At 43.5% G+C, this 18,206-nt stretch overlaps 1 protein-coding gene across 1 annotated transcript in view; it reads left to right on the top strand.

The window, feature by feature from the left end:
• LOC115317430 (neprilysin-1-like) overlaps positions 1 to 18,206 on the top strand; it is a 79,732-nt gene that overhangs the window by 55,997 nt on the left and 5,529 nt on the right. The window contains exons 14-18 of the mRNA XM_040223781.1: positions 2,334 to 2,401; positions 11,871 to 12,002; positions 13,484 to 13,545; positions 13,645 to 13,734; positions 15,717 to 15,793. Of these exons, the coding sequence (XP_040079715.1) occupies positions 2,334 to 2,401; positions 11,871 to 12,002; positions 13,484 to 13,545; positions 13,645 to 13,734; positions 15,717 to 15,793 (429 nt within the window). The remainder of the gene's footprint in view (positions 1 to 2,333; positions 2,402 to 11,870; positions 12,003 to 13,483; positions 13,546 to 13,644; positions 13,735 to 15,716; positions 15,794 to 18,206) is intronic.

The following is an 18,206-nucleotide window of genomic DNA, read 5'->3' as shown; positions in this document are numbered from 1 at the left end:
ATTATCTATATTAGTTACAATAACAATATTACTTAGAAAATAAATTTATTTACTGATGGAAAGCCCATATTGTTTATAACGAAAACAATTTGTATACTCCCGAGTTGGGCAAGTTGCGATCTCGTTTTATTTATTGTGAATAAAGTTCAGGCGCGAAATGTGGCAGCGCTCAGTGAGTAGTGTAATGCAAATTGTCTCTTGCAATTGGAGACCGTAGTGCTGGGTGATTTTTCTAAATACTTATTCTTCTCCTACAGTGAGCTTGACAAAAATGATTCCTCTCCCTGTAATGCGAGATGTATAGGGTGACCCTAGTCGCCAGGATCGATTTAAAATGGACCGTAAAAATCGACGCCTGCACGTACTAATCAAAACCTTTCAGCAAAGGTCTATTTTTCAGGTCGCTGTTTTTTTGTAAAATTACAAAGCGTAGCTTTTTTTCTGTAAAAAAAAGGGTCAAGAAACTTGCCAAGATCTACGGCGGGTGGCGACGCAGACGACCAAGTCAACCAGCGAGGTGTGTTTGGCGTCCGTATTGATAGATGGCGCGACCTCATTATTGCGACGGCTCGCGACCACCGTGGGTTATTAAAATGAACATAATCTTTTTAAATGTACCTTTGGTTAAAAATAAATGCGGACAATAAAAGCAAAACTTAAAGAAAAAAAAAGCGTCTGCATAAGACGGCGTTTTCGCTGCCAGCGGATTTCGTATGCGTGCCGTCTGCTTTCTTTTGCTAGTCGGCTGCACCTTCGAACGCTGCTCCCGTCGCCACCTATCAATACGAACGCCAAACACACCCCACTACTGTTCTTGGTCGTCCGCGTCACCGCCCGCCGTAGTTTCTTGGTCCTATTTCTTTATGAAAAGAGAGCTACGCTTTGTAATTTTACAAGAAAAAACCGACCTGTGAAATACACCTTCGACGAAAAGTTTAGGTGGCTACGTGCAGGCGTCGATTTTTACGGTCAATTTTAGATCGAACCTGGTGACTTGGGTCATCCTATATACCACGATTATGAAGAGCTCATTTGGTATAAAATATATGACAATTCTACTACCCCACACGTTTTTATTGTTTTGAAAGGTATCATTCTAGCAAGCATCATCCTGGTAGCCAAAGCTTTGATAAAAAGCTTAAGTTTATCTAATTCCTGCTTAAAGAAACTCAGCTGCTGTGTGAAACGTACATAGGCTCATAGTAGAAAAACCCAAAGACAAGGAGCTAAAAGAACAGAACAACACCGTCTCAAAACCAGCACAACAAAGATTTGAAAAGGGAGCTAATGGTTTGTTTTTGACGACGAGTCACCGCCGTTTTGGTTGGTCTAGTGGTTATGTATTTTTGCTTGATTCCTTCACATGTGGCGCCTGCTGATAACCAGGGGATATGGAGAGAAGAATGAAGACTGTGCCTAATTGAATCCTTGTTGTGCTGGTTTTGAGACGGTATTGTTCTGTTCTTTCAGCTCCTTGTCTTAGGGCTTTTCTACTATGATTCTTCACCAGCTCGCCTGCGTCTTTACTTAATTTCTTTAGTACATAGGTTGTTATTTTGAGACTTATCGGAATGTTTCATTCGAAGATATGCGAGGATGTTTCAAAAAGTAAGAGTAAGTTAACAGTGTTTTATTAAAGAAGCACTGTAGGCCTTTGAACCGCTGGCACTGGGAAGTTACATTCCTAGAGAAGGTGATATTTGCCAATAGGTAGCGCGACGTGCTTCGTATGAACGCTAGAATATACGAAATGGCGGCTTCCCTAAATGTTTGCAACGTTAAGGAGTAGCTTGCGTCATCAAATTTTGATGATCGCAAGGCGTGAAACCTCAAATGATTCACAGAATTATGCCAGAACAGTGTGAAAATGCTTGCATCAATGACAGAAGTAAGTGACGGGTTTATAACTGGGCAGACATCAATAAGTGATCGGAAACGATCATGTCGTCCTAGCACGGCCGGGTTGTTGCTGGTCACTGATTGATTTACGGTTATGTTTAAACACCTGGTACCACTCGTGCTGTACTCTCACTAGTGCTTCACTGTGCGCAACAGAGCCATTTGTTAATAATCGCCCAGTCCTAAAACATGGCAAGCGAAAGGAAGGCTATACGTATGTGGTTATGAGTTCAACAAACGAACGGCACGAATCACCTTGGAAAGCCAGAAAACGGGTCTTATTTTAGATGAGAAACAAAAAGGTATGCTGAATTGAAAAGAAGTAAAAACCTATAATGTGAAACCCTTCATATGGCGTTTTATGTTCCAAACCTTTCCGTAGAAAGTTTACACGTCCCTCCAGGCTTGCATCTAAAGCTTTATTTTTTCTTTAGATCAATCAATATGGCAGCAATTGGCTCTGTCATTGGCCATGAAATTACTCATGCTTTTGATGACAACGGTAAGTATACCTTGACAATTTTTTTGGACGCGGTGAGCACACCAGTCCGATACCCGTTCCAGGTATTATGGTTACACGCGCTTACGACTGGTTACGACGAGGTGGTGGCTATCGCAAGCGAAATATGTGCAAAGCTTTGACGTGAAACGCAGAAGACATAACGCAATAAAAATCCCCCCCCCCAAAAAAAAAAAAAAAAACGCTAAGAAACCCGCTAAATTTCAAGCGCAGGACAAGTATACCTTTTTTAATTCAATATAAAACTGTGATTATACTGCTTCAACCTAGACTCTACCAAAACTACGATCTGATGGGACCAATCAGACGGCGTTCAAATTGTGCCATCACGGTGCACGTTCGTCATGTTTCTGTGCGTATATTGGTCATGGCATGAATCAATCACGAACAGAAAAGGCGTAGTCACTCGCACTTTCGATGCCGCTTGAATGGTCTAATTACCTCGTAGCGTCGGCTAAGTCTGGACTTAAAGGGAAATTCAAGTGCTTTTTGGAGACGTTTGTTTTTGAAAGCATATTGTTTGTTATGCTTCAGTCAATGAAAATGACCAGTTCTAGGCGGAAAGACGCCGGAATAAACTCGCAGCAATATAAATACGCAGGCACTATTTCCTCCTGGGGAGTCCATCCTGTGTCCCCACCACCGCCATAAAATTCAACCAATAAAAATTGTTAATTTTGTGGAGATTCCGAAAGTTACTAATATTGCTCGTTTTAGACACATGCACATTATATTTTGACAACCACGTCAAATCCTAGGATGTAGGTGACGTAATACAGCTATTATTGTTTGAAAACGAGCGAACTATGTTTTCACCTTGCCTTGTTACGCGGGAGTGATGTGACCGCGCGGCGATCCGGCACGCGGCTGCGTCAGCTGCGTCGGTCCGTCAAGTTCAACTCCGTAGTGTACCGGTTGTCTCGTCTTCCCGAGGCTCCCACTTCATTCCGTTCACGAAGCAAGGTTCGCGAAGACACGAATGCTTACGTAGCACCGGGCAAGAAAACGACCACCGAGGACCTTCTCCACATTCGTCGTCTCTGTGCGGACAACTTCGAGGCATTCTCAGCGGTGACCGTAGTTGTGGACGCCATCAGTCTGCTGTACCAACGCTTCTGCTTCCCGTCGCCGACGGGACCGAGCGAGGAACCGGCGAGAAAGTCCTGGTTAGTGTTTTGGTGATTTTTGTGAGTTTCATGAACGCCGCATTTGGCAGCAGTCTGCGTGACATACATGTTCGAAACTGAGGGCGTTTGTAGAAGAGAGAACCGTGTTTTTCGATCCGCGTAAATAAACTACGCATCGTAGAAATCTGAATATCGCTGAGACGCTAGTGATGACGACAGAACGCGAAAGTTTGCGAGCATGACGTTACCTGAATCAAAATGATACTAATACTTTATTTGTACTCAGTGGGTGAGGATTACCCACGCGTATAGGGTCACAAAAGGCAACGCTGCCCATACCGGAATGGAGCCGATGTACACCTAAGCCTAATAACGTCAGGATCTTTTTTTTTTTTTTTCTTTCTTCTGGGCCTAGGTTTTTGTCTCTTTTACCAAAGACTCGGTTAATTTTGAACATGATCAGCATCCACCAGCTCGCCTGTACACTGATTCTCGTCGTGTTCTGCGGTGCAGTTTATTTACTTGGACCAGAATGCACGGTTCTGTTTTCTCAAAGAGCTGCCACATCTCGCAAGCCACCGGCAGGAATTCTTTTTCTCCCGGCCTCTTGGTTCGAGCTTCATAACTTAGAACACGCTTCATTCGCGAGCTTGGAGCGTGTATGCGCAGCCAAAGCACGGTGAAACGAGTGAATGTGGAAACCGGTCATCCAAATGCGACACCCTGTGATGTGCCCGTGCTCGTCGTGCCGGTTCCCACGAGTGGCTCGCTCACTGAACGGCCAGTGCGCGAGCCACACGTCCCTTGTGATTCTTCTACGTCCTCGTCTGTTTTTGCTGCTTCCTACGATGAATTCCCACCGACTCTCCCAACTCTCTATTCTTCTAAATGTTAGAACCTATCGATCGCCCAAATTGCATAATTCAAGCATTGTGAAAAACATTGTAGGATAAAAGTGTTATTTGCAGGCCCTAGTCTCAGCAGCTGTACTGCTGCATCCAGCAAAGCAGGAAGGATCCTGAGGGACTGCACGGTCGAGATGAATCTTCCTGGTCGTGGAGGAGCCAGTACCGTTGGATACTTTCGACTCTGCCGTCCCCTACTGCCACAGCGAGGTGCCATACAACTGCATATTTCCTGCTCCCAGCAGCATGCCAGACTCTGATGTGACATACTCTCCACCCACTCTGCCTAAGATTTCGAGAGGTGAGCTATGCGTATGTACGCCTAAAACTTCCAAGTTTCTCTGATCTTTGCACGCCCTGTGCATTTGTTTACCCTCCCACCGCATGCGTCCACATGCTTGTGCCCCCTTTAATTTTGCCCACTAACAGTGCTTGCTTGCTTCGTCATCGTGCGTTCCTGGTGCTTTTTATGCTATCCATTGCTTTTTTTTATGTCCCTCACACGTAATACTGCATTGACTTTTCATGTGCTTCCACAGACATCCTGAAGAGGTTACACCTTGGCAAAGCAGCTCTCCTGTTAGTCTTCAATAAATGGGGCTTTCATCGAGGAGGTGGACTGGAACTGTATAAACCAAACCTGGACAACTCTGCATGACAGCACAAACACTTAAAACAAGTTCAATACCATTCAGACTTACAAAGCTAAATATATTTTCCAGTCTACACTACGGTTTCGCCTCCCATCTGCAACATTGTATCGTCTCGATTATTCACTGGTTCACAAAGATACAACCTATTATAATAACATATATATTATGCCTTGCTAACCTTTGAGGAAACAAATGAAAATAGTTTTAGCCAAAGCCGAATGATTATGCACCGGTTTTTTCGGACAGTTGAACTTTTGCCAAGCACCAAGAAGCATGCTGGAAGTGCATTTACATACGGCATCTGCAAGAGTAACTGTTGCAGATGCCAAGACATGCACACTCAGTATTTGCCCATCTCCCCACCATTCTCCTTTGTGCCTTGGCAAAAGGGTTTGAGTTTAACCATTGAAAGGAATGTCATTTATTCATTTACAGGGTAACTCGTATGTGCATTGAAGGAGCAAGAGCAAGCCTTGTTCCTAAACAGCGTAGTGTACGAGCCTTCCCAGTCAATGTGGCTCTGCGAACAAAGCCCTTGACTAGGATTTACATGCAACATAATCTGGCCGGCACTCGTGTTTTGGCCAGTCTTTCTCTCTGTCTGTATATTTATCCACTGATAATATTTCAAGTTAGATACTGCTGCCTGCCAGCTTTGGGCAAAATACTCGAAAAAAGTATTTAAGTTAATTTACTAAATACATTCTTCATAAAACATCTAAAATACCACTCAAGTTACTTGAACTGTAAAGTATCTTGATTAGAATACAAATACTTAGAAATGTAATTCCACTGCTTTTCAAGATATCATTGGATAATTTGTATCGACGTCAGTGACAGACACAATTGCACAGTATCGCAAATCTGGTTTACCGGAATAGTTTATTAGCACGTAACAGCACGCACAAAAAAAACTGTTTAAGTTTTTTGTTTGTTTTTTGTGCCGCCAAACTGTAAGGAGCAGGATATCCCTGATAGATGTTGCAAAACGTTTCCAGGGTAACAAAAAGAAGAGGTCGCTTCAGCTATAGTGACATCACGGAATATAACGTCATGCGGGACTCCTTAGACACATCCTTTAAAGGGACACTCAAGCGGTTTTTGGAGAAGCTACTTTTTGGTGCGATGGTGTTAAGGAAGTGTCAGTGAATGAGTATCTTCAGTTTTAGAAGGCAGAAACGCCTATTAATCACGCAGGAATAAAATACGTGCGGACTCTTTTCTGTACTTGCGAGGACCAATGAAATTATCGTATGTTTGAAAATTTTGGCGGTCTTTTTAAAGTTTCGTTAAAAAAAACAATTTTCAGTTCATTTAAATATGTTGTGCATGATAATTCTACAAGACGTAAAATATTTCTAGTTTAGAATACGCGATAGCGCAATTATCGTTTCACAAACAAGGGACTACGTTTTCTATTTGCCTTCCTCCGCGGGGGGTGAATTTCCCGTTCCCCAGGGATGCGCGGAAGCGCACGTATCTCCGCGCGTTGCAGGCCGGCCGGCTCCTTCTATCCGCAAACGTGGCGTCGGTGGTGATCGTCGGAATGGACGGCCTGGTGAAAGCTCATCGTTCCGCGTAAAAGCGCTATCCTTGACTGTGAATTTTCGTCGTGTTTCGCTATGATAACCCAGCACGTACTAGAAGGGAACATCCACCTACTCGTGCGGCGATGTCGTGGCGGCACTCTCAAGATAGCAGAAACGCCCGTGCCGCCGTGTTTGTTTACTTCGACTACAGTGGTGCTTTCTAAGCATTTGTGTCCTCGAACATCGCCCGGATTTCTGATTTGGCGCATTTCATGCGTGTGCTCAAGTTCAAGGTATTACTGGCGCGTACCGTATAAAGGATACGAATTTTCACGCGTTTTCATCACCGGAGAAAAGTGATTAGGGTTAGCAATCCTGAACGCTCGCAACATCTATCTGATCACGAAATCATATTTCTACGTTGCTATATCGCTGCTAAGATTACATTGTCTTTTATAATCGTAGAAAAGGCGTGTGGCGATATTTGTTCTATTGCAATGTCGTGTATTAGAGTCGTGATCGTCCAAGACGGCGCTGCATCTTTTTATTTTATTTTTTTCATTCGCTGTACCCTGCAAGCCTATCAAGAAAAAATAATAAAGCTTTAGACTAGAAAACTGTCTGTCTATATTCTGTTACGGCATTGAGTAGCAGTGCGTCCCCTTTTTTAGAGGGGCCGCTGACACAGCTGACGGCGGCGTACAGAAGCGATCGCCGTGCTGACGACCCGCTGCGCTTGTTGTAGTGGTTACAGGTGTGTGTACGCGCGGCGCAGTGCGGTCGTTCCGGTTGCAACGGACGCAGTCGTAGGTACGCGCTCGTTGCACATGTCTGAACCAGCCTTCCCCCCGTTCTCCCGAGGCGAAAGTCAACCTAGCGACATCGTTTGACATCACGTACCAGAGGTAACGCTGCGATGTCAAACGTTGGTTTGGTTACGACTTGCCCCAACCGCAAATCGAAGAACGCCCGAAAAGGTCTGCGTTTCGTCGTCCTCGGAACCCGAACATGACTCCGAAGCGCTGCTATCGTCCACATCGCACGTCGGAGTGGCGTCATAGGAAATCATCCCCAGGTCGGCTGTCCGCCGAAGAACTTCAACCTCTAACGGCGTCAGGTCCGCGAGCGTAGAGAACTCCGCCATGATCGAAGCTCGAATGACAAAAAGGTTCGGCCGATGCGGCTACCTCGGGATCACTGCGCGACGGAACGTCGTCCAACGCCATTGGTCCGAGATCCTTTTGATAAGCGTGCGACGACCAATGAGAGTGGTTTCGTTTTCGGATGGATCCGAGGTTTGGCGGCCTTCAATTACATTTTGATTAAAGAAATAATCACCGTATGACTATACTTTTTGGTTTTTAGGGATACTTAAGGCGTCTAAATTCAGCTGTCATTATCAAAACACGAACTCAAAAACCACTTGACTGCCCCTTTAACTACTATCTATATTCTGTTTATGGCGAGTTCCCAAAAAAAGAACTTGAGATACGGAAATCAGTAAATAGAGAACGAAGAGAGTGCACATAATAGCGAGGTCACTGGTCGCACTTTCTTCGAGTAGGCTGCATTTAAGTGGACGCTATGTTTGCATATTTAGAGGCCATCCTGCTCGTAGTTCGTTTCCTGTCCCGTTCTCTGCTGATTACGTTCACTTACAGTCAGTGTTCGCGAGAGCAATAAATGCCAAACTAACGGGCAAAAAACCTGGACGTTTTATTGTAGTGAAATCAAATAAACAACAAGCAAAAAAAAGTCTTCTTTGTGTGTTTACTTCTCATTTTCTTCTATTTATAATTTCTTTGACACTGAAGTCTGTATTGTTGGCGTGGATCATTTTCCGTTGTGCGCCTCAGTGTGGCAATCTTTACTTCCATAAAACCACCCCTTCTGTTTGAGGGCTTTTTTTTTTTTTCGGGGGGGGGGGGGGGGGGGGGGAGAGAACTCTAGAAAACAAAAGGCGCCTTTGGGAAGGCGAGGGGGAAAACTTCATTCTACGAACTTTTGGCTAAACTATCAGTCACAATCGGCACAAAAGCGATGCCTTCACTAGCTCGATCTAAATCACCGTAGCTTATCGTAGTTAGCAACAGGATTTGGTTGTTTGAAAGAATGTTAACTTTTGCTCGCATCATGCCCACGCCACTTCAGATCGAAAAACTCCGAAAATGGCGTAATGTCAAAAGTGTACGTGAGTAATGAAAACCAGATACTCAGAAACGTAATTAAAATACAGTATCAATAACTTTCGATCAAAACTATTTGCAAGAAACTAACATACATCAAAACGTATTTGATATACAGTATCTTGAGTAAAGTATTTGAGATAGGCAAAACTCTGCTGTCTATTCTAATTTTGACATTTTGTACAATGTCCTCTCCAGCACGGAGCCCGTGTGATGATGGAACCGTTCATTAAAGCCGAGTATAGTTCCAGGTTCTGTCTGTCTTCTTTCTTTCGCGTGACGACCACTCATTGTGCTTCCTTCCCGAAGCCGAGTCCGTTGTCTAGTCTCTAAATCCCAACATCTTCCACTTTGATATTATTATCTTACTCTTTCACTCAAAAGATAATCAAATCAATTGAGAGAATGTATTCAAAGTGAATGGCATTTCACTTCACCAAACTCTTCCTTGAAATATCGCAATCCTGAAATGGTGATTTCAACGACACAGCAGACAGTTCGCGGAACCGAGAAGAAGAAACTAAGGGCGATGAAAAGATGGTACAAATTATCCGTAAAAGCGCGGAAATCTGTTCATTCGTTTAGGACAGAAAAACCCACCAATCACATTAACCTCGGTTAGTAAAACAACCTCAAAATAGGTGAAAAATCGTAATAACATATATTTGTTTGCCCTCCAGCCGTTCTCCATTTCCAACTGAGCACGGTCAATATTGCCGCTCTACTATAAAAAGACTTTCATTTTGTGTCATCCCTCGCTAGTGTGAATCAGAAACATAAAGCTATGTATTGAGTGCTTTCTCTTTAAATTAAAAAAGAACACTCGAGAAAACGTTTTCAGTTCATACTCTACACTGGCGCGCATCAAATAACACAGTCGAATCAAGGGAGGACTGGGGACAGCTGAGTGTCGTAAGGAACAGGCTGAGGCCGGAGATGACCTTTTCAAGGTCCTCCCGCTGCTTGTCGGCCTTTGCTAAGTTTATCTACGCCCTCGCGATGCGCTCCAAAGGCGAACGTGGTCACCACGATGTTTCGCTCCTGGACTACTTGTCCTTTTTTCAAGCATCTTTTTCGGACGGAGGTTCTTGAACGTCCTGTAAGCTAACGTCGGGATTTTAGGCCGCCTTCGCTCACCGTCACCCTCACAGCCGCACTAACCTCAGCCCCTCACTCACCCTCCCCCTAACAACTACACTCAGCCTAAGCCCCTAACTCACACTCAGCCTCATAGTCACACTATCTTTCAGCCCTCTACTCACACTCACGCACTCACAGCTTTCACGGCCCTCACGCCCTCACCCCCCTTACGTTCGTCGCTCGCCCTGACACTCATGAATTTTCGAGGTTCAGTGACTAACTCACCCTCACCTTACCTGTGAAGATGAGGGTGAGTGAGGGCACTCATGAGTGAGGTTTGTCTAGGTATGCCGCCAACCAGCAATGCGTCGCCCGTTCAGCGGTGCCTCGCTGTCTGGAGCGGCGAGCAAGCGAGCTCCCGACAATTCCGACTCAGCTTCATGTTTTCTCTCAAACGTAACGAAAAAAACGGCCAACCTAACTCTAGTTGCGCTAACCGCGCTATCAAACGGCGCGGAGCAGCGAGCCTTAGCTCGCACTAACTTCTTCTTTCTCACCCGTTACGCAATAATCAAACCGCACCAAGCACCCGCGCGGCGAAATTATTGTGAGGCGAGCGTCGACCCCATTTCGCAGGAGATGCCGCGAGGTCACAATACCCGCTCGACTCCTTACAAAGTATGCCTTCAAGTGAAATCAGGACTCACAGAGAAGTCATAATCTCACACAAACCCCACACGCAAATGCACGCGCTTCATTCGAGCTCGGATCCCTCACTAACTGATGCCCCTCACTGCCCTCACGGCCCTTACAGCCCTCACACACTCATAGTCCTGACGCCCCTCATGCACTCCTAACCCTCGCGCACTCACCGCCCTCACGCCCCCCACGCACGCGCTAGCCTCACAACCCTCGGGGTCCTCTCGCCCCCCTGCACGCATGCCCATCACGCACTCACTAGCCTCACATCCCTCACGCACTCACGGTCCTTACGGTCCTCGCGCACTCATGCTCATCACGCACTCCTACCCCTTACGCACTCACGGTCCTCACAGCCCCTTATGGCCCTCACGCCCCTCACGAACTCAGGATCCTCACTCACCCTCAAACTCATGAATTTTCGGGGTTCAGAAACTCACTCACCCTCACCTCGCTTGTGAAGATGAGGGGGAGTGAGGGTGAGGGAGGGCCGTCATGACTGAGGATTGCCGAGGTATGCCTAGAAGACCCCATGGGAAATTTGGTTCTCAACAAGCTCGCGCAGTTCAGTCTTCGTGCATGTGCCGGTACATCTTGTCGTCTATGATTTCCAACGCTTTTCGATAGTTTATTTTGACGTTGCTTGACTCTCCCCTAGAAGAAAGGCAAGAAAACTTGCCTTCTGCCTTACCGCTTTTCCAGAAGGAGAAGCCGAGTTATAGTGACACCATTTATTGAAAGCCAATATTCGGTGGTTTGCGCCGTCATGCTTGCACTCTCTCGGCTCTTGTTCGGTCTGTCACGTTCATCTCGCACCAAGGGGCTCCGGAAATATAACAAGAACTTAGCAATAATATTGCTGAATTACTCGTGCTTCAGCGCGACCTGAGTCTTGATATAAAACCAACGCGTAAATATACAACGTGCAGAACGAACAGATAGCAAAGCGATACGGTAATGACGTTGAAAGCAAAGTTTCTAGGTCATGTTTAAGAGAAAATCTGCAAAAAGCATTCCCAAACGCATAGGATGAAATGGCATGGAAAAACACTTGCATGGAAGTGATCGGACACATTTTATCAAACCTCTTTACTATTGAAGATCCCCCCCTCCCCCCCCCCCCCCCCCCGCGAACTCCCTATCTCCGCGCCGCATCACCACATCCACCGCCTATCTACAATCTGCTGCGCGCTTCTTGCTTGATATCAGCGTTTAGAAAATGTAAATTCTGACATATACTGATATAGGTAATGCTGCTTGTTGTACCAACAGGAAACCAATATGATGCTGATGGAAAGCTGAGGAACTGGTGGACAGACGCCGCAAAACAAGCGTTCCTAAAAAGAGCTGATTGCTTTGTACAGCTGTACAACGTAACTGTAAAAGAAGTCAACATGACTGTAAGTGACGTCCAAGCATTTCTTACCATTCTGTTAAATAATAGTGAACGTGTTACAACAGTAAATTATAACTCGGTATATTTTAAAGGTTTTTAAAAACACGCTTGAAAACTCGCCGATTCTTAATAAATTCGCTCGTTTTTTTATATACTATTACGTTTGAAATCACAGTTATGTATTTATTTATTTATTATTTCATAATATATAGTATTTAAATATTTGAACAAGCAGAGTTTCTTACATCTATCTTCCTCTAAGCACCCCTGTAAACTCAAAACCACTCGCACTCATAAAAAGTGACAAGCCCAACGAGCTTAGCTCGTTCAGCACTCCACTGACCGAGAGCGCCGGCCTACGGATCCCCAGGTGGCGGGTTCGAATCCCGACCGAGGTGCCCGCGATATGACGGAGGCTTATTGTGGAGAAGGCGCCGTGTAACCGAGCTTTCGGTTGCACGTCAACAGATCCCCAGGTGGTCGAAATTAATCCTCAGTCCTCCGCTGGGGCGTGCCAGGTGCCCGTCGTTGGTTTGGCACGTAAAACCCCCAAATTTGACTTTTGACTCCACTGACGCCGGCAGTCAAGTTTGTTAGTTTCAAACCAAAGCTGGAGAATCAATCTCCAATATACATCTGAAATCACTAACTAAATCTTGAATATTTTCCTCTCAAACATAAAAAAAATAGTTGATTAAAATACTATTAAGGCACGGAGATACAAATTCACAACCAACCTTTCACACGCCAATCATCTCCCCAGCCAATGAGAGATGCAAGCACCTTGTAAGCAGGGGGCGGGGCTTAGCCAGGTGCGATTCAACTTCTGCACCTAAATGGCGTCTCAGGGTGTAAATATTGTGCAAAAAACAAGAAAGTTTTGTCGTGGAAATATTGTTTTAAAAAATACGTGTCCCATCTATACCCTTTAAAGAATATTTTTTCCTTGACGTGTTCTTTTAACGGCCTTAGAATAGAATATTTTGAAACAGTCTAGGCACATGCTTCATAGATTAGCAATGCGCAGATATATTAGCTTAATTACTCAGTATGAGACTTGAAAGAAAGAGAGAGTGGGGGGACGTTATAAAAGACAAAGAAATTGAAAGTTAAAATATCTAATAAAATACACCAGAAGAAAGACAAATGGCTAAGTCAATGAATGTGCCAAAATGGATGTTGGACCTTGGTCCAATTACTCCTCACGCTAATGTGTATTTTTTGTTTCGCATGCCTTTTCCCATGATATAAAAAATGTGACCCAGACATGCTCTGAGCAAATCTTCGTATTACTCATTCTATTTGTGCCACCCACGCCATAGCACTTCAAATTCTCGCACTTTTAAGTTAAATTCTTTGCACAACTTTCCTCAAACCTAGGTTTGATGAAAGTTGTGTGCATTCTTGTTCTTAAAGGTATAAGTGATTACCTCACACCTTTACTACGCTGTTAAAAATTACATAATGTATTTCTGCTTCTTTCAGATAGACGGATATTATACTCTAAATGAAAATATGGCTGACAACTCTGGTTTAACAGCAGCCTATCTGGTAAGCAGGTTAAACAGATAAAATATAGCGTTTGTGTAAAGTCTATATATTAAGGTAAAAATGTATCTCATAATATTTTTTTTACACGTCCATCTTAAGGCATGGAAAAAGTTCAATGATACGGAACAACTCCTTCCTGGTCTAGAACACTTAACGGGAGACAAGCTGTTCTTCGTTTCGAATGCCAATGTAAGTTTAATCTAATACGTCTTCTTAGATTTAACAAATTAGAAATATATGTAATACTCCTAGAAACCTTGCATAATACACTAAAAATGTTTCTTCTTTAGCAGTACTTTTTGGCGACATGACCCTGAAGCACCTTCCAGTGGCATAGCATTACCAAAACAGCTAGCTTCTCCCTGGTTTAAAACTGTCTTTAAGCTGTATCGCACCTAACTTTAATGAGGCAGAACATATAATTGAAAACGTTGAATGTTACATAACAGCATAAAATCTTATATGGCGAAAAAAATATTGTCAACACGTTCTTTCGCCGCATACTTCAGAGCCCTTGTGCAATATCTCTTGCCAAAACTCAGTTCATAGAAAGCCAAGGGGAATAGTATATAGGGTGTATTTATTTTTTATCGGATACATATTTTTTAGAAAGAGCCGTGATTCTACACAAATGAGTTCTGCGCAAGTGAGATATTGTCCGGGGGACATTATGTTCAAGAGAGAATGCAACTAAACAATGACTAATTCTCGCGTATTCACCAATTACTTTTTTATTCAAATGTTTTAGGAATCATGTTTATATTGGAGAAATTAAGGCAATCAATGTTGAATGACAGCCCAATTTTTCAAAATAATAGATCGAGCACGCAGTTTTAGTTATTCATCCTCAAGTTTTGTTCTGGAATCTTTCGATACTGAAAACAAATACGCGATGCCCGCCTGAAGGACAACCCTCGTTTGACGCCGGATGGTCACCTGTTAATTACGAAATCTGCGTCCCTATTCTTGTGTCAGCGTGCAGGAGCTTATTGCAGTCGTTGTTACGTGGCTGGCGAACTAAAGCGATAAGCCACCTTCTCTGCCGCGATATGTTTCGATATCACAAAAAACGTATTAAAATCATAGGTGCCAGTCAGGCTAAAAAAATAAACTGAAAATAAACTACTCAGCAAAAAGTGAATGCTTTTACACGCGGTGACGTAAAAGTGACGCCGATTAATTCTTAACACGTGACCCGCCGGCGTCATACGAGGGTTGTCCTTCCTGCGGCCATCGCGCGTTTGGTTTCAGAAACGACAACTTTTCAGAACATACTTTCACATTGAATAACTCGAACTGCGTGTTCGATCCAGGATTCTTAAAAAAAACTGGGCTGGACTTCAACATTGATTGCCTCGATTTTTCAATATAAACATGTGCCCTAAACCGTCTAATTTAGAACGTAATTTGTGACTTGACTTTTTCGTTTATTATACAGCTATTGCATTCTTTCTTGAACCTAATGTACGCCTGGCCGTATGACTCACCTTTCGAAACTGCATTTGCGTATCTTTCACGACTATTTTGAGAAAATATTTTATTCGATAAGAAAAACATCCTGAATAGTATACTACAATGTGCTCCTAATAACTGCACTATAATAATAAGACAGCTTAGGTGAACTTTGGCTTCAGACTCATGCTGCGCACGTATACATGGCTCGCACACGACGTCATCACAGCGTGGTCATTCAGTTTTTTTTTTTTTGGCGAAAAACAAATTTGGCGATGCGAACATACGCCGCTAAAGATATACTCAGCAGCAAGGCCATCACAATAACCGCTATATGATGTTGTTGCTAGTCATGTTTATAAACTCTGCTGCAACCCCTAACGGTCAGGTAGGTGCACGCGACGAATGTGTAACTTAATATATGTGCTATACTAGTAATCTCGAAATATACGTTATGTACACTTTAGGAATAATTACACTTGTTTCATGAAAGCTCACAATTAACGTACGTTAAGTGCGCTGTGTTCAGCTTTCCTATTCATGCAAATAGCCTAATATAGGTTATACAGTTATAAATGCGAAGGATTTTCGAATTTTCTCATCTATCAAAATTTGTGTATCGTTTAATAAATTACCAGTTTAAAAATATTAACAATTCTAATATTTTAAAAAATTTTGTTTTGCTAACAGTGTGTAATAATGCGCCTTTGTTTTCTAAGGTCTGGTGCCAGAACATCAGGGAAGAAAGGCTGCGACATGATCTGTACAATGACAACCACAGTCCTACCAAATATCGGTGAGAAAATCCTTGTTGGGGAGAAGTGTAATCCTGAAATGCGTTTTACGATTTTTAAGCATAAAGAAATTATAGTACATTCTCCTCTACTTTTCTGAAATATGTTTTTATATTGAAATCAGAAGTAATGCATTAACTGGCGGGGAAGGGGGGGGGGGGGAGATACACATATTCGAAGTCAGCTATGCTTAAATGTTATTCCAGGAGCAGCATGCTGTAAGCATCGTGGACTAACACACTTAGTTGTCGCCTTTTCCTTTCTGGAATTATTTTCATATATACTAGAATGTAGCCACCGCCAACGCTTCTCAAGAAGTCATAGATTACTCCTTTGGGTACATATTTTCTTGAACCTCACTACTTCAATTTCATAATTGACATATCATTACTTAATTTTTTTTTAGTGATAAACCGATAGTCGAAAAGGAGAATGATAGAGGTTTACGAGGAAGTTAAATATATATATATTTTTTTTTTTGCTGAACCGCAATAAAACAAATGATTCAGTTATCGCTGTAATCTTAGCCTTATGTGTGGGCCATATACACGAACGCGTACCTCGATAGGAAGGTATTGGTAATTAAAATTGTTGCGCAGACTGTGTGTCAACGTAATGTCGCGAATTCCACCATATTGCGCGCTTAATTCAATCAGAAGTCATATGAGCCACAAAATGAACGGGGACGAAAAAACGCTATAACTTCATAGACGGCGCCACTCAGGCGACACTAAAACCGTGCCAACGCCGCCGTGTGTGCTCCCGTTCATATTTCGGATGATATACGTTCGTACGTATTTAAGTGTAGAATGCCCTCTCCCCACCCCCGTTCTGAACACTTTGTATTCGCTCACAGCTTAAACCGAGGGCACTGACACATCGAAATCATACCTTTTTTTTATAATCCGAAACGATTGAAAATGGTGCCGGGACATTACCCTCAAAATTCGAAACTTGGGAATTCAGTATTTCTGAAGTCAAAAAACAATTTTCAAACGCCGAATTTGAAGTTCCCGCGCGATCCGCACCAGTGCAGTGACATCAAATTTTGCTGTCTCCTGCGAGTCGACTTTCTTTCGCACTTCTGCTTCACGCTACAAAGCAAGGCGCCGTTGCCACCGCGACCCGAAGCGAAGAGGTGAGAAGCGAACAGAAGGTCGCCGGCGGACCGAGAAAAACCGGTTTCTTCGTCCGCTTCCCTCTGCTCGAGTGCTGCCAAGTTTTCCGAGGGAGGGTACAAATCCAGGATTTGATTTTTGGTATTGCAAAAAGAAGGGCCGAACTGCCTTCGCGATTGCGTTAAAAACATGTTTTGTGATTGCCGTTCTTAAATGTTATAAAAATGTCGCCTACAAAGCTTCTAAATTTTGTGTTTTTTGATGTCGCCGATCAAAAAAAGGCAGGAGGTGAGGAGCGGTAGAGAAAAACGCCAAATATAAAAAGGCGCGCGCTCGCGGTGGGGGGGGGGGGGGGGGGGGCGGATATTTTTTTGCGATGCGTTTTTTTTTTTACGTCTTCATGACCACAACTTGCATCGTTTTAGACAATTACAAAATACCCTGTCAGTGTCCCTTTAAACGAACACTAACATCCCTAAACATTTTTTTTTTGTCAGGCGGTTTATTATGGTGTCAGAAGAGTACCCAGTCAATATTTTGCTATGGCGTCACATATTATTTTAGTAAAGTAAAAAAAAAAAAAAAAACGCAACTGCTCGAAACCGAAATCGAAACTGGACTGCGGAGGAAGAAATGTAGAGCAGGAGAAAGTTGGCGAAAATCACGTGGCAGTTCAGCTTTTTTTTTTTTTTTTTTTTTCTCCGATCAACGTATTTGCAGCTTTTTAGAAGTCACAGGAGTTGGGTATCATATTTTGTCTAATTTTAATACTATGTGTGTTTTTTCGATGGCCAACGACTTGGATTACATTTTGTGGTTGTGTCTAAACCATAGAAAACAGCTCGTGACTACGGAGAAGAAAGTGAGCGTGACACAAACCAGACAGTTCTCGATCGGTGGCTTTCGGGAGGAAAGAAAACGAATTTCGAGCCGCGAATTGTTTTCTCGGTAGTTAGACTCTTACATGTCATGTGCAAAAAAAAAGAAAAAGAAACCCTTGGCAAGCATAAATACCCTGTCAGCGTCCCTTTTAGAAAACAGGATGTGTCAAGTCTCAGGCGTCTTCACCTTGATTCGCAGCCAATCGCATTGCTGCATCAGATGATAACAACATCAAAAGACAAACCACGCTTAAGAAGCATGATCACAGTAGGACTGGCACTGCTTTTCTGCGTCTTTCGGGGTCTATGGGGGAAGAAAGTCAGCTTCTTGCGCGCCAGTTGCGGTAACGTCAAAACGACGCCGAGCTCTCATTGGCTTCGATCGAAAGGATAGTGGGTAGACCTCAACGCTAGAT

The sequence above is a fragment of the Ixodes scapularis genome, unplaced genomic scaffold, assembly GCF_016920785.2.
Source record: "Ixodes scapularis isolate PalLabHiFi unplaced genomic scaffold, ASM1692078v2 PGA_scaffold1__304_contigs__length_218370807, whole genome shotgun sequence".
Classification (NCBI taxonomy): Eukaryota; Metazoa; Arthropoda; class Arachnida; order Ixodida; family Ixodidae; genus Ixodes; species Ixodes scapularis.
The sequence above is the reverse complement of the archived record's forward strand: the minus strand, read 5'-3'. Positions and strand labels throughout refer to the sequence as shown.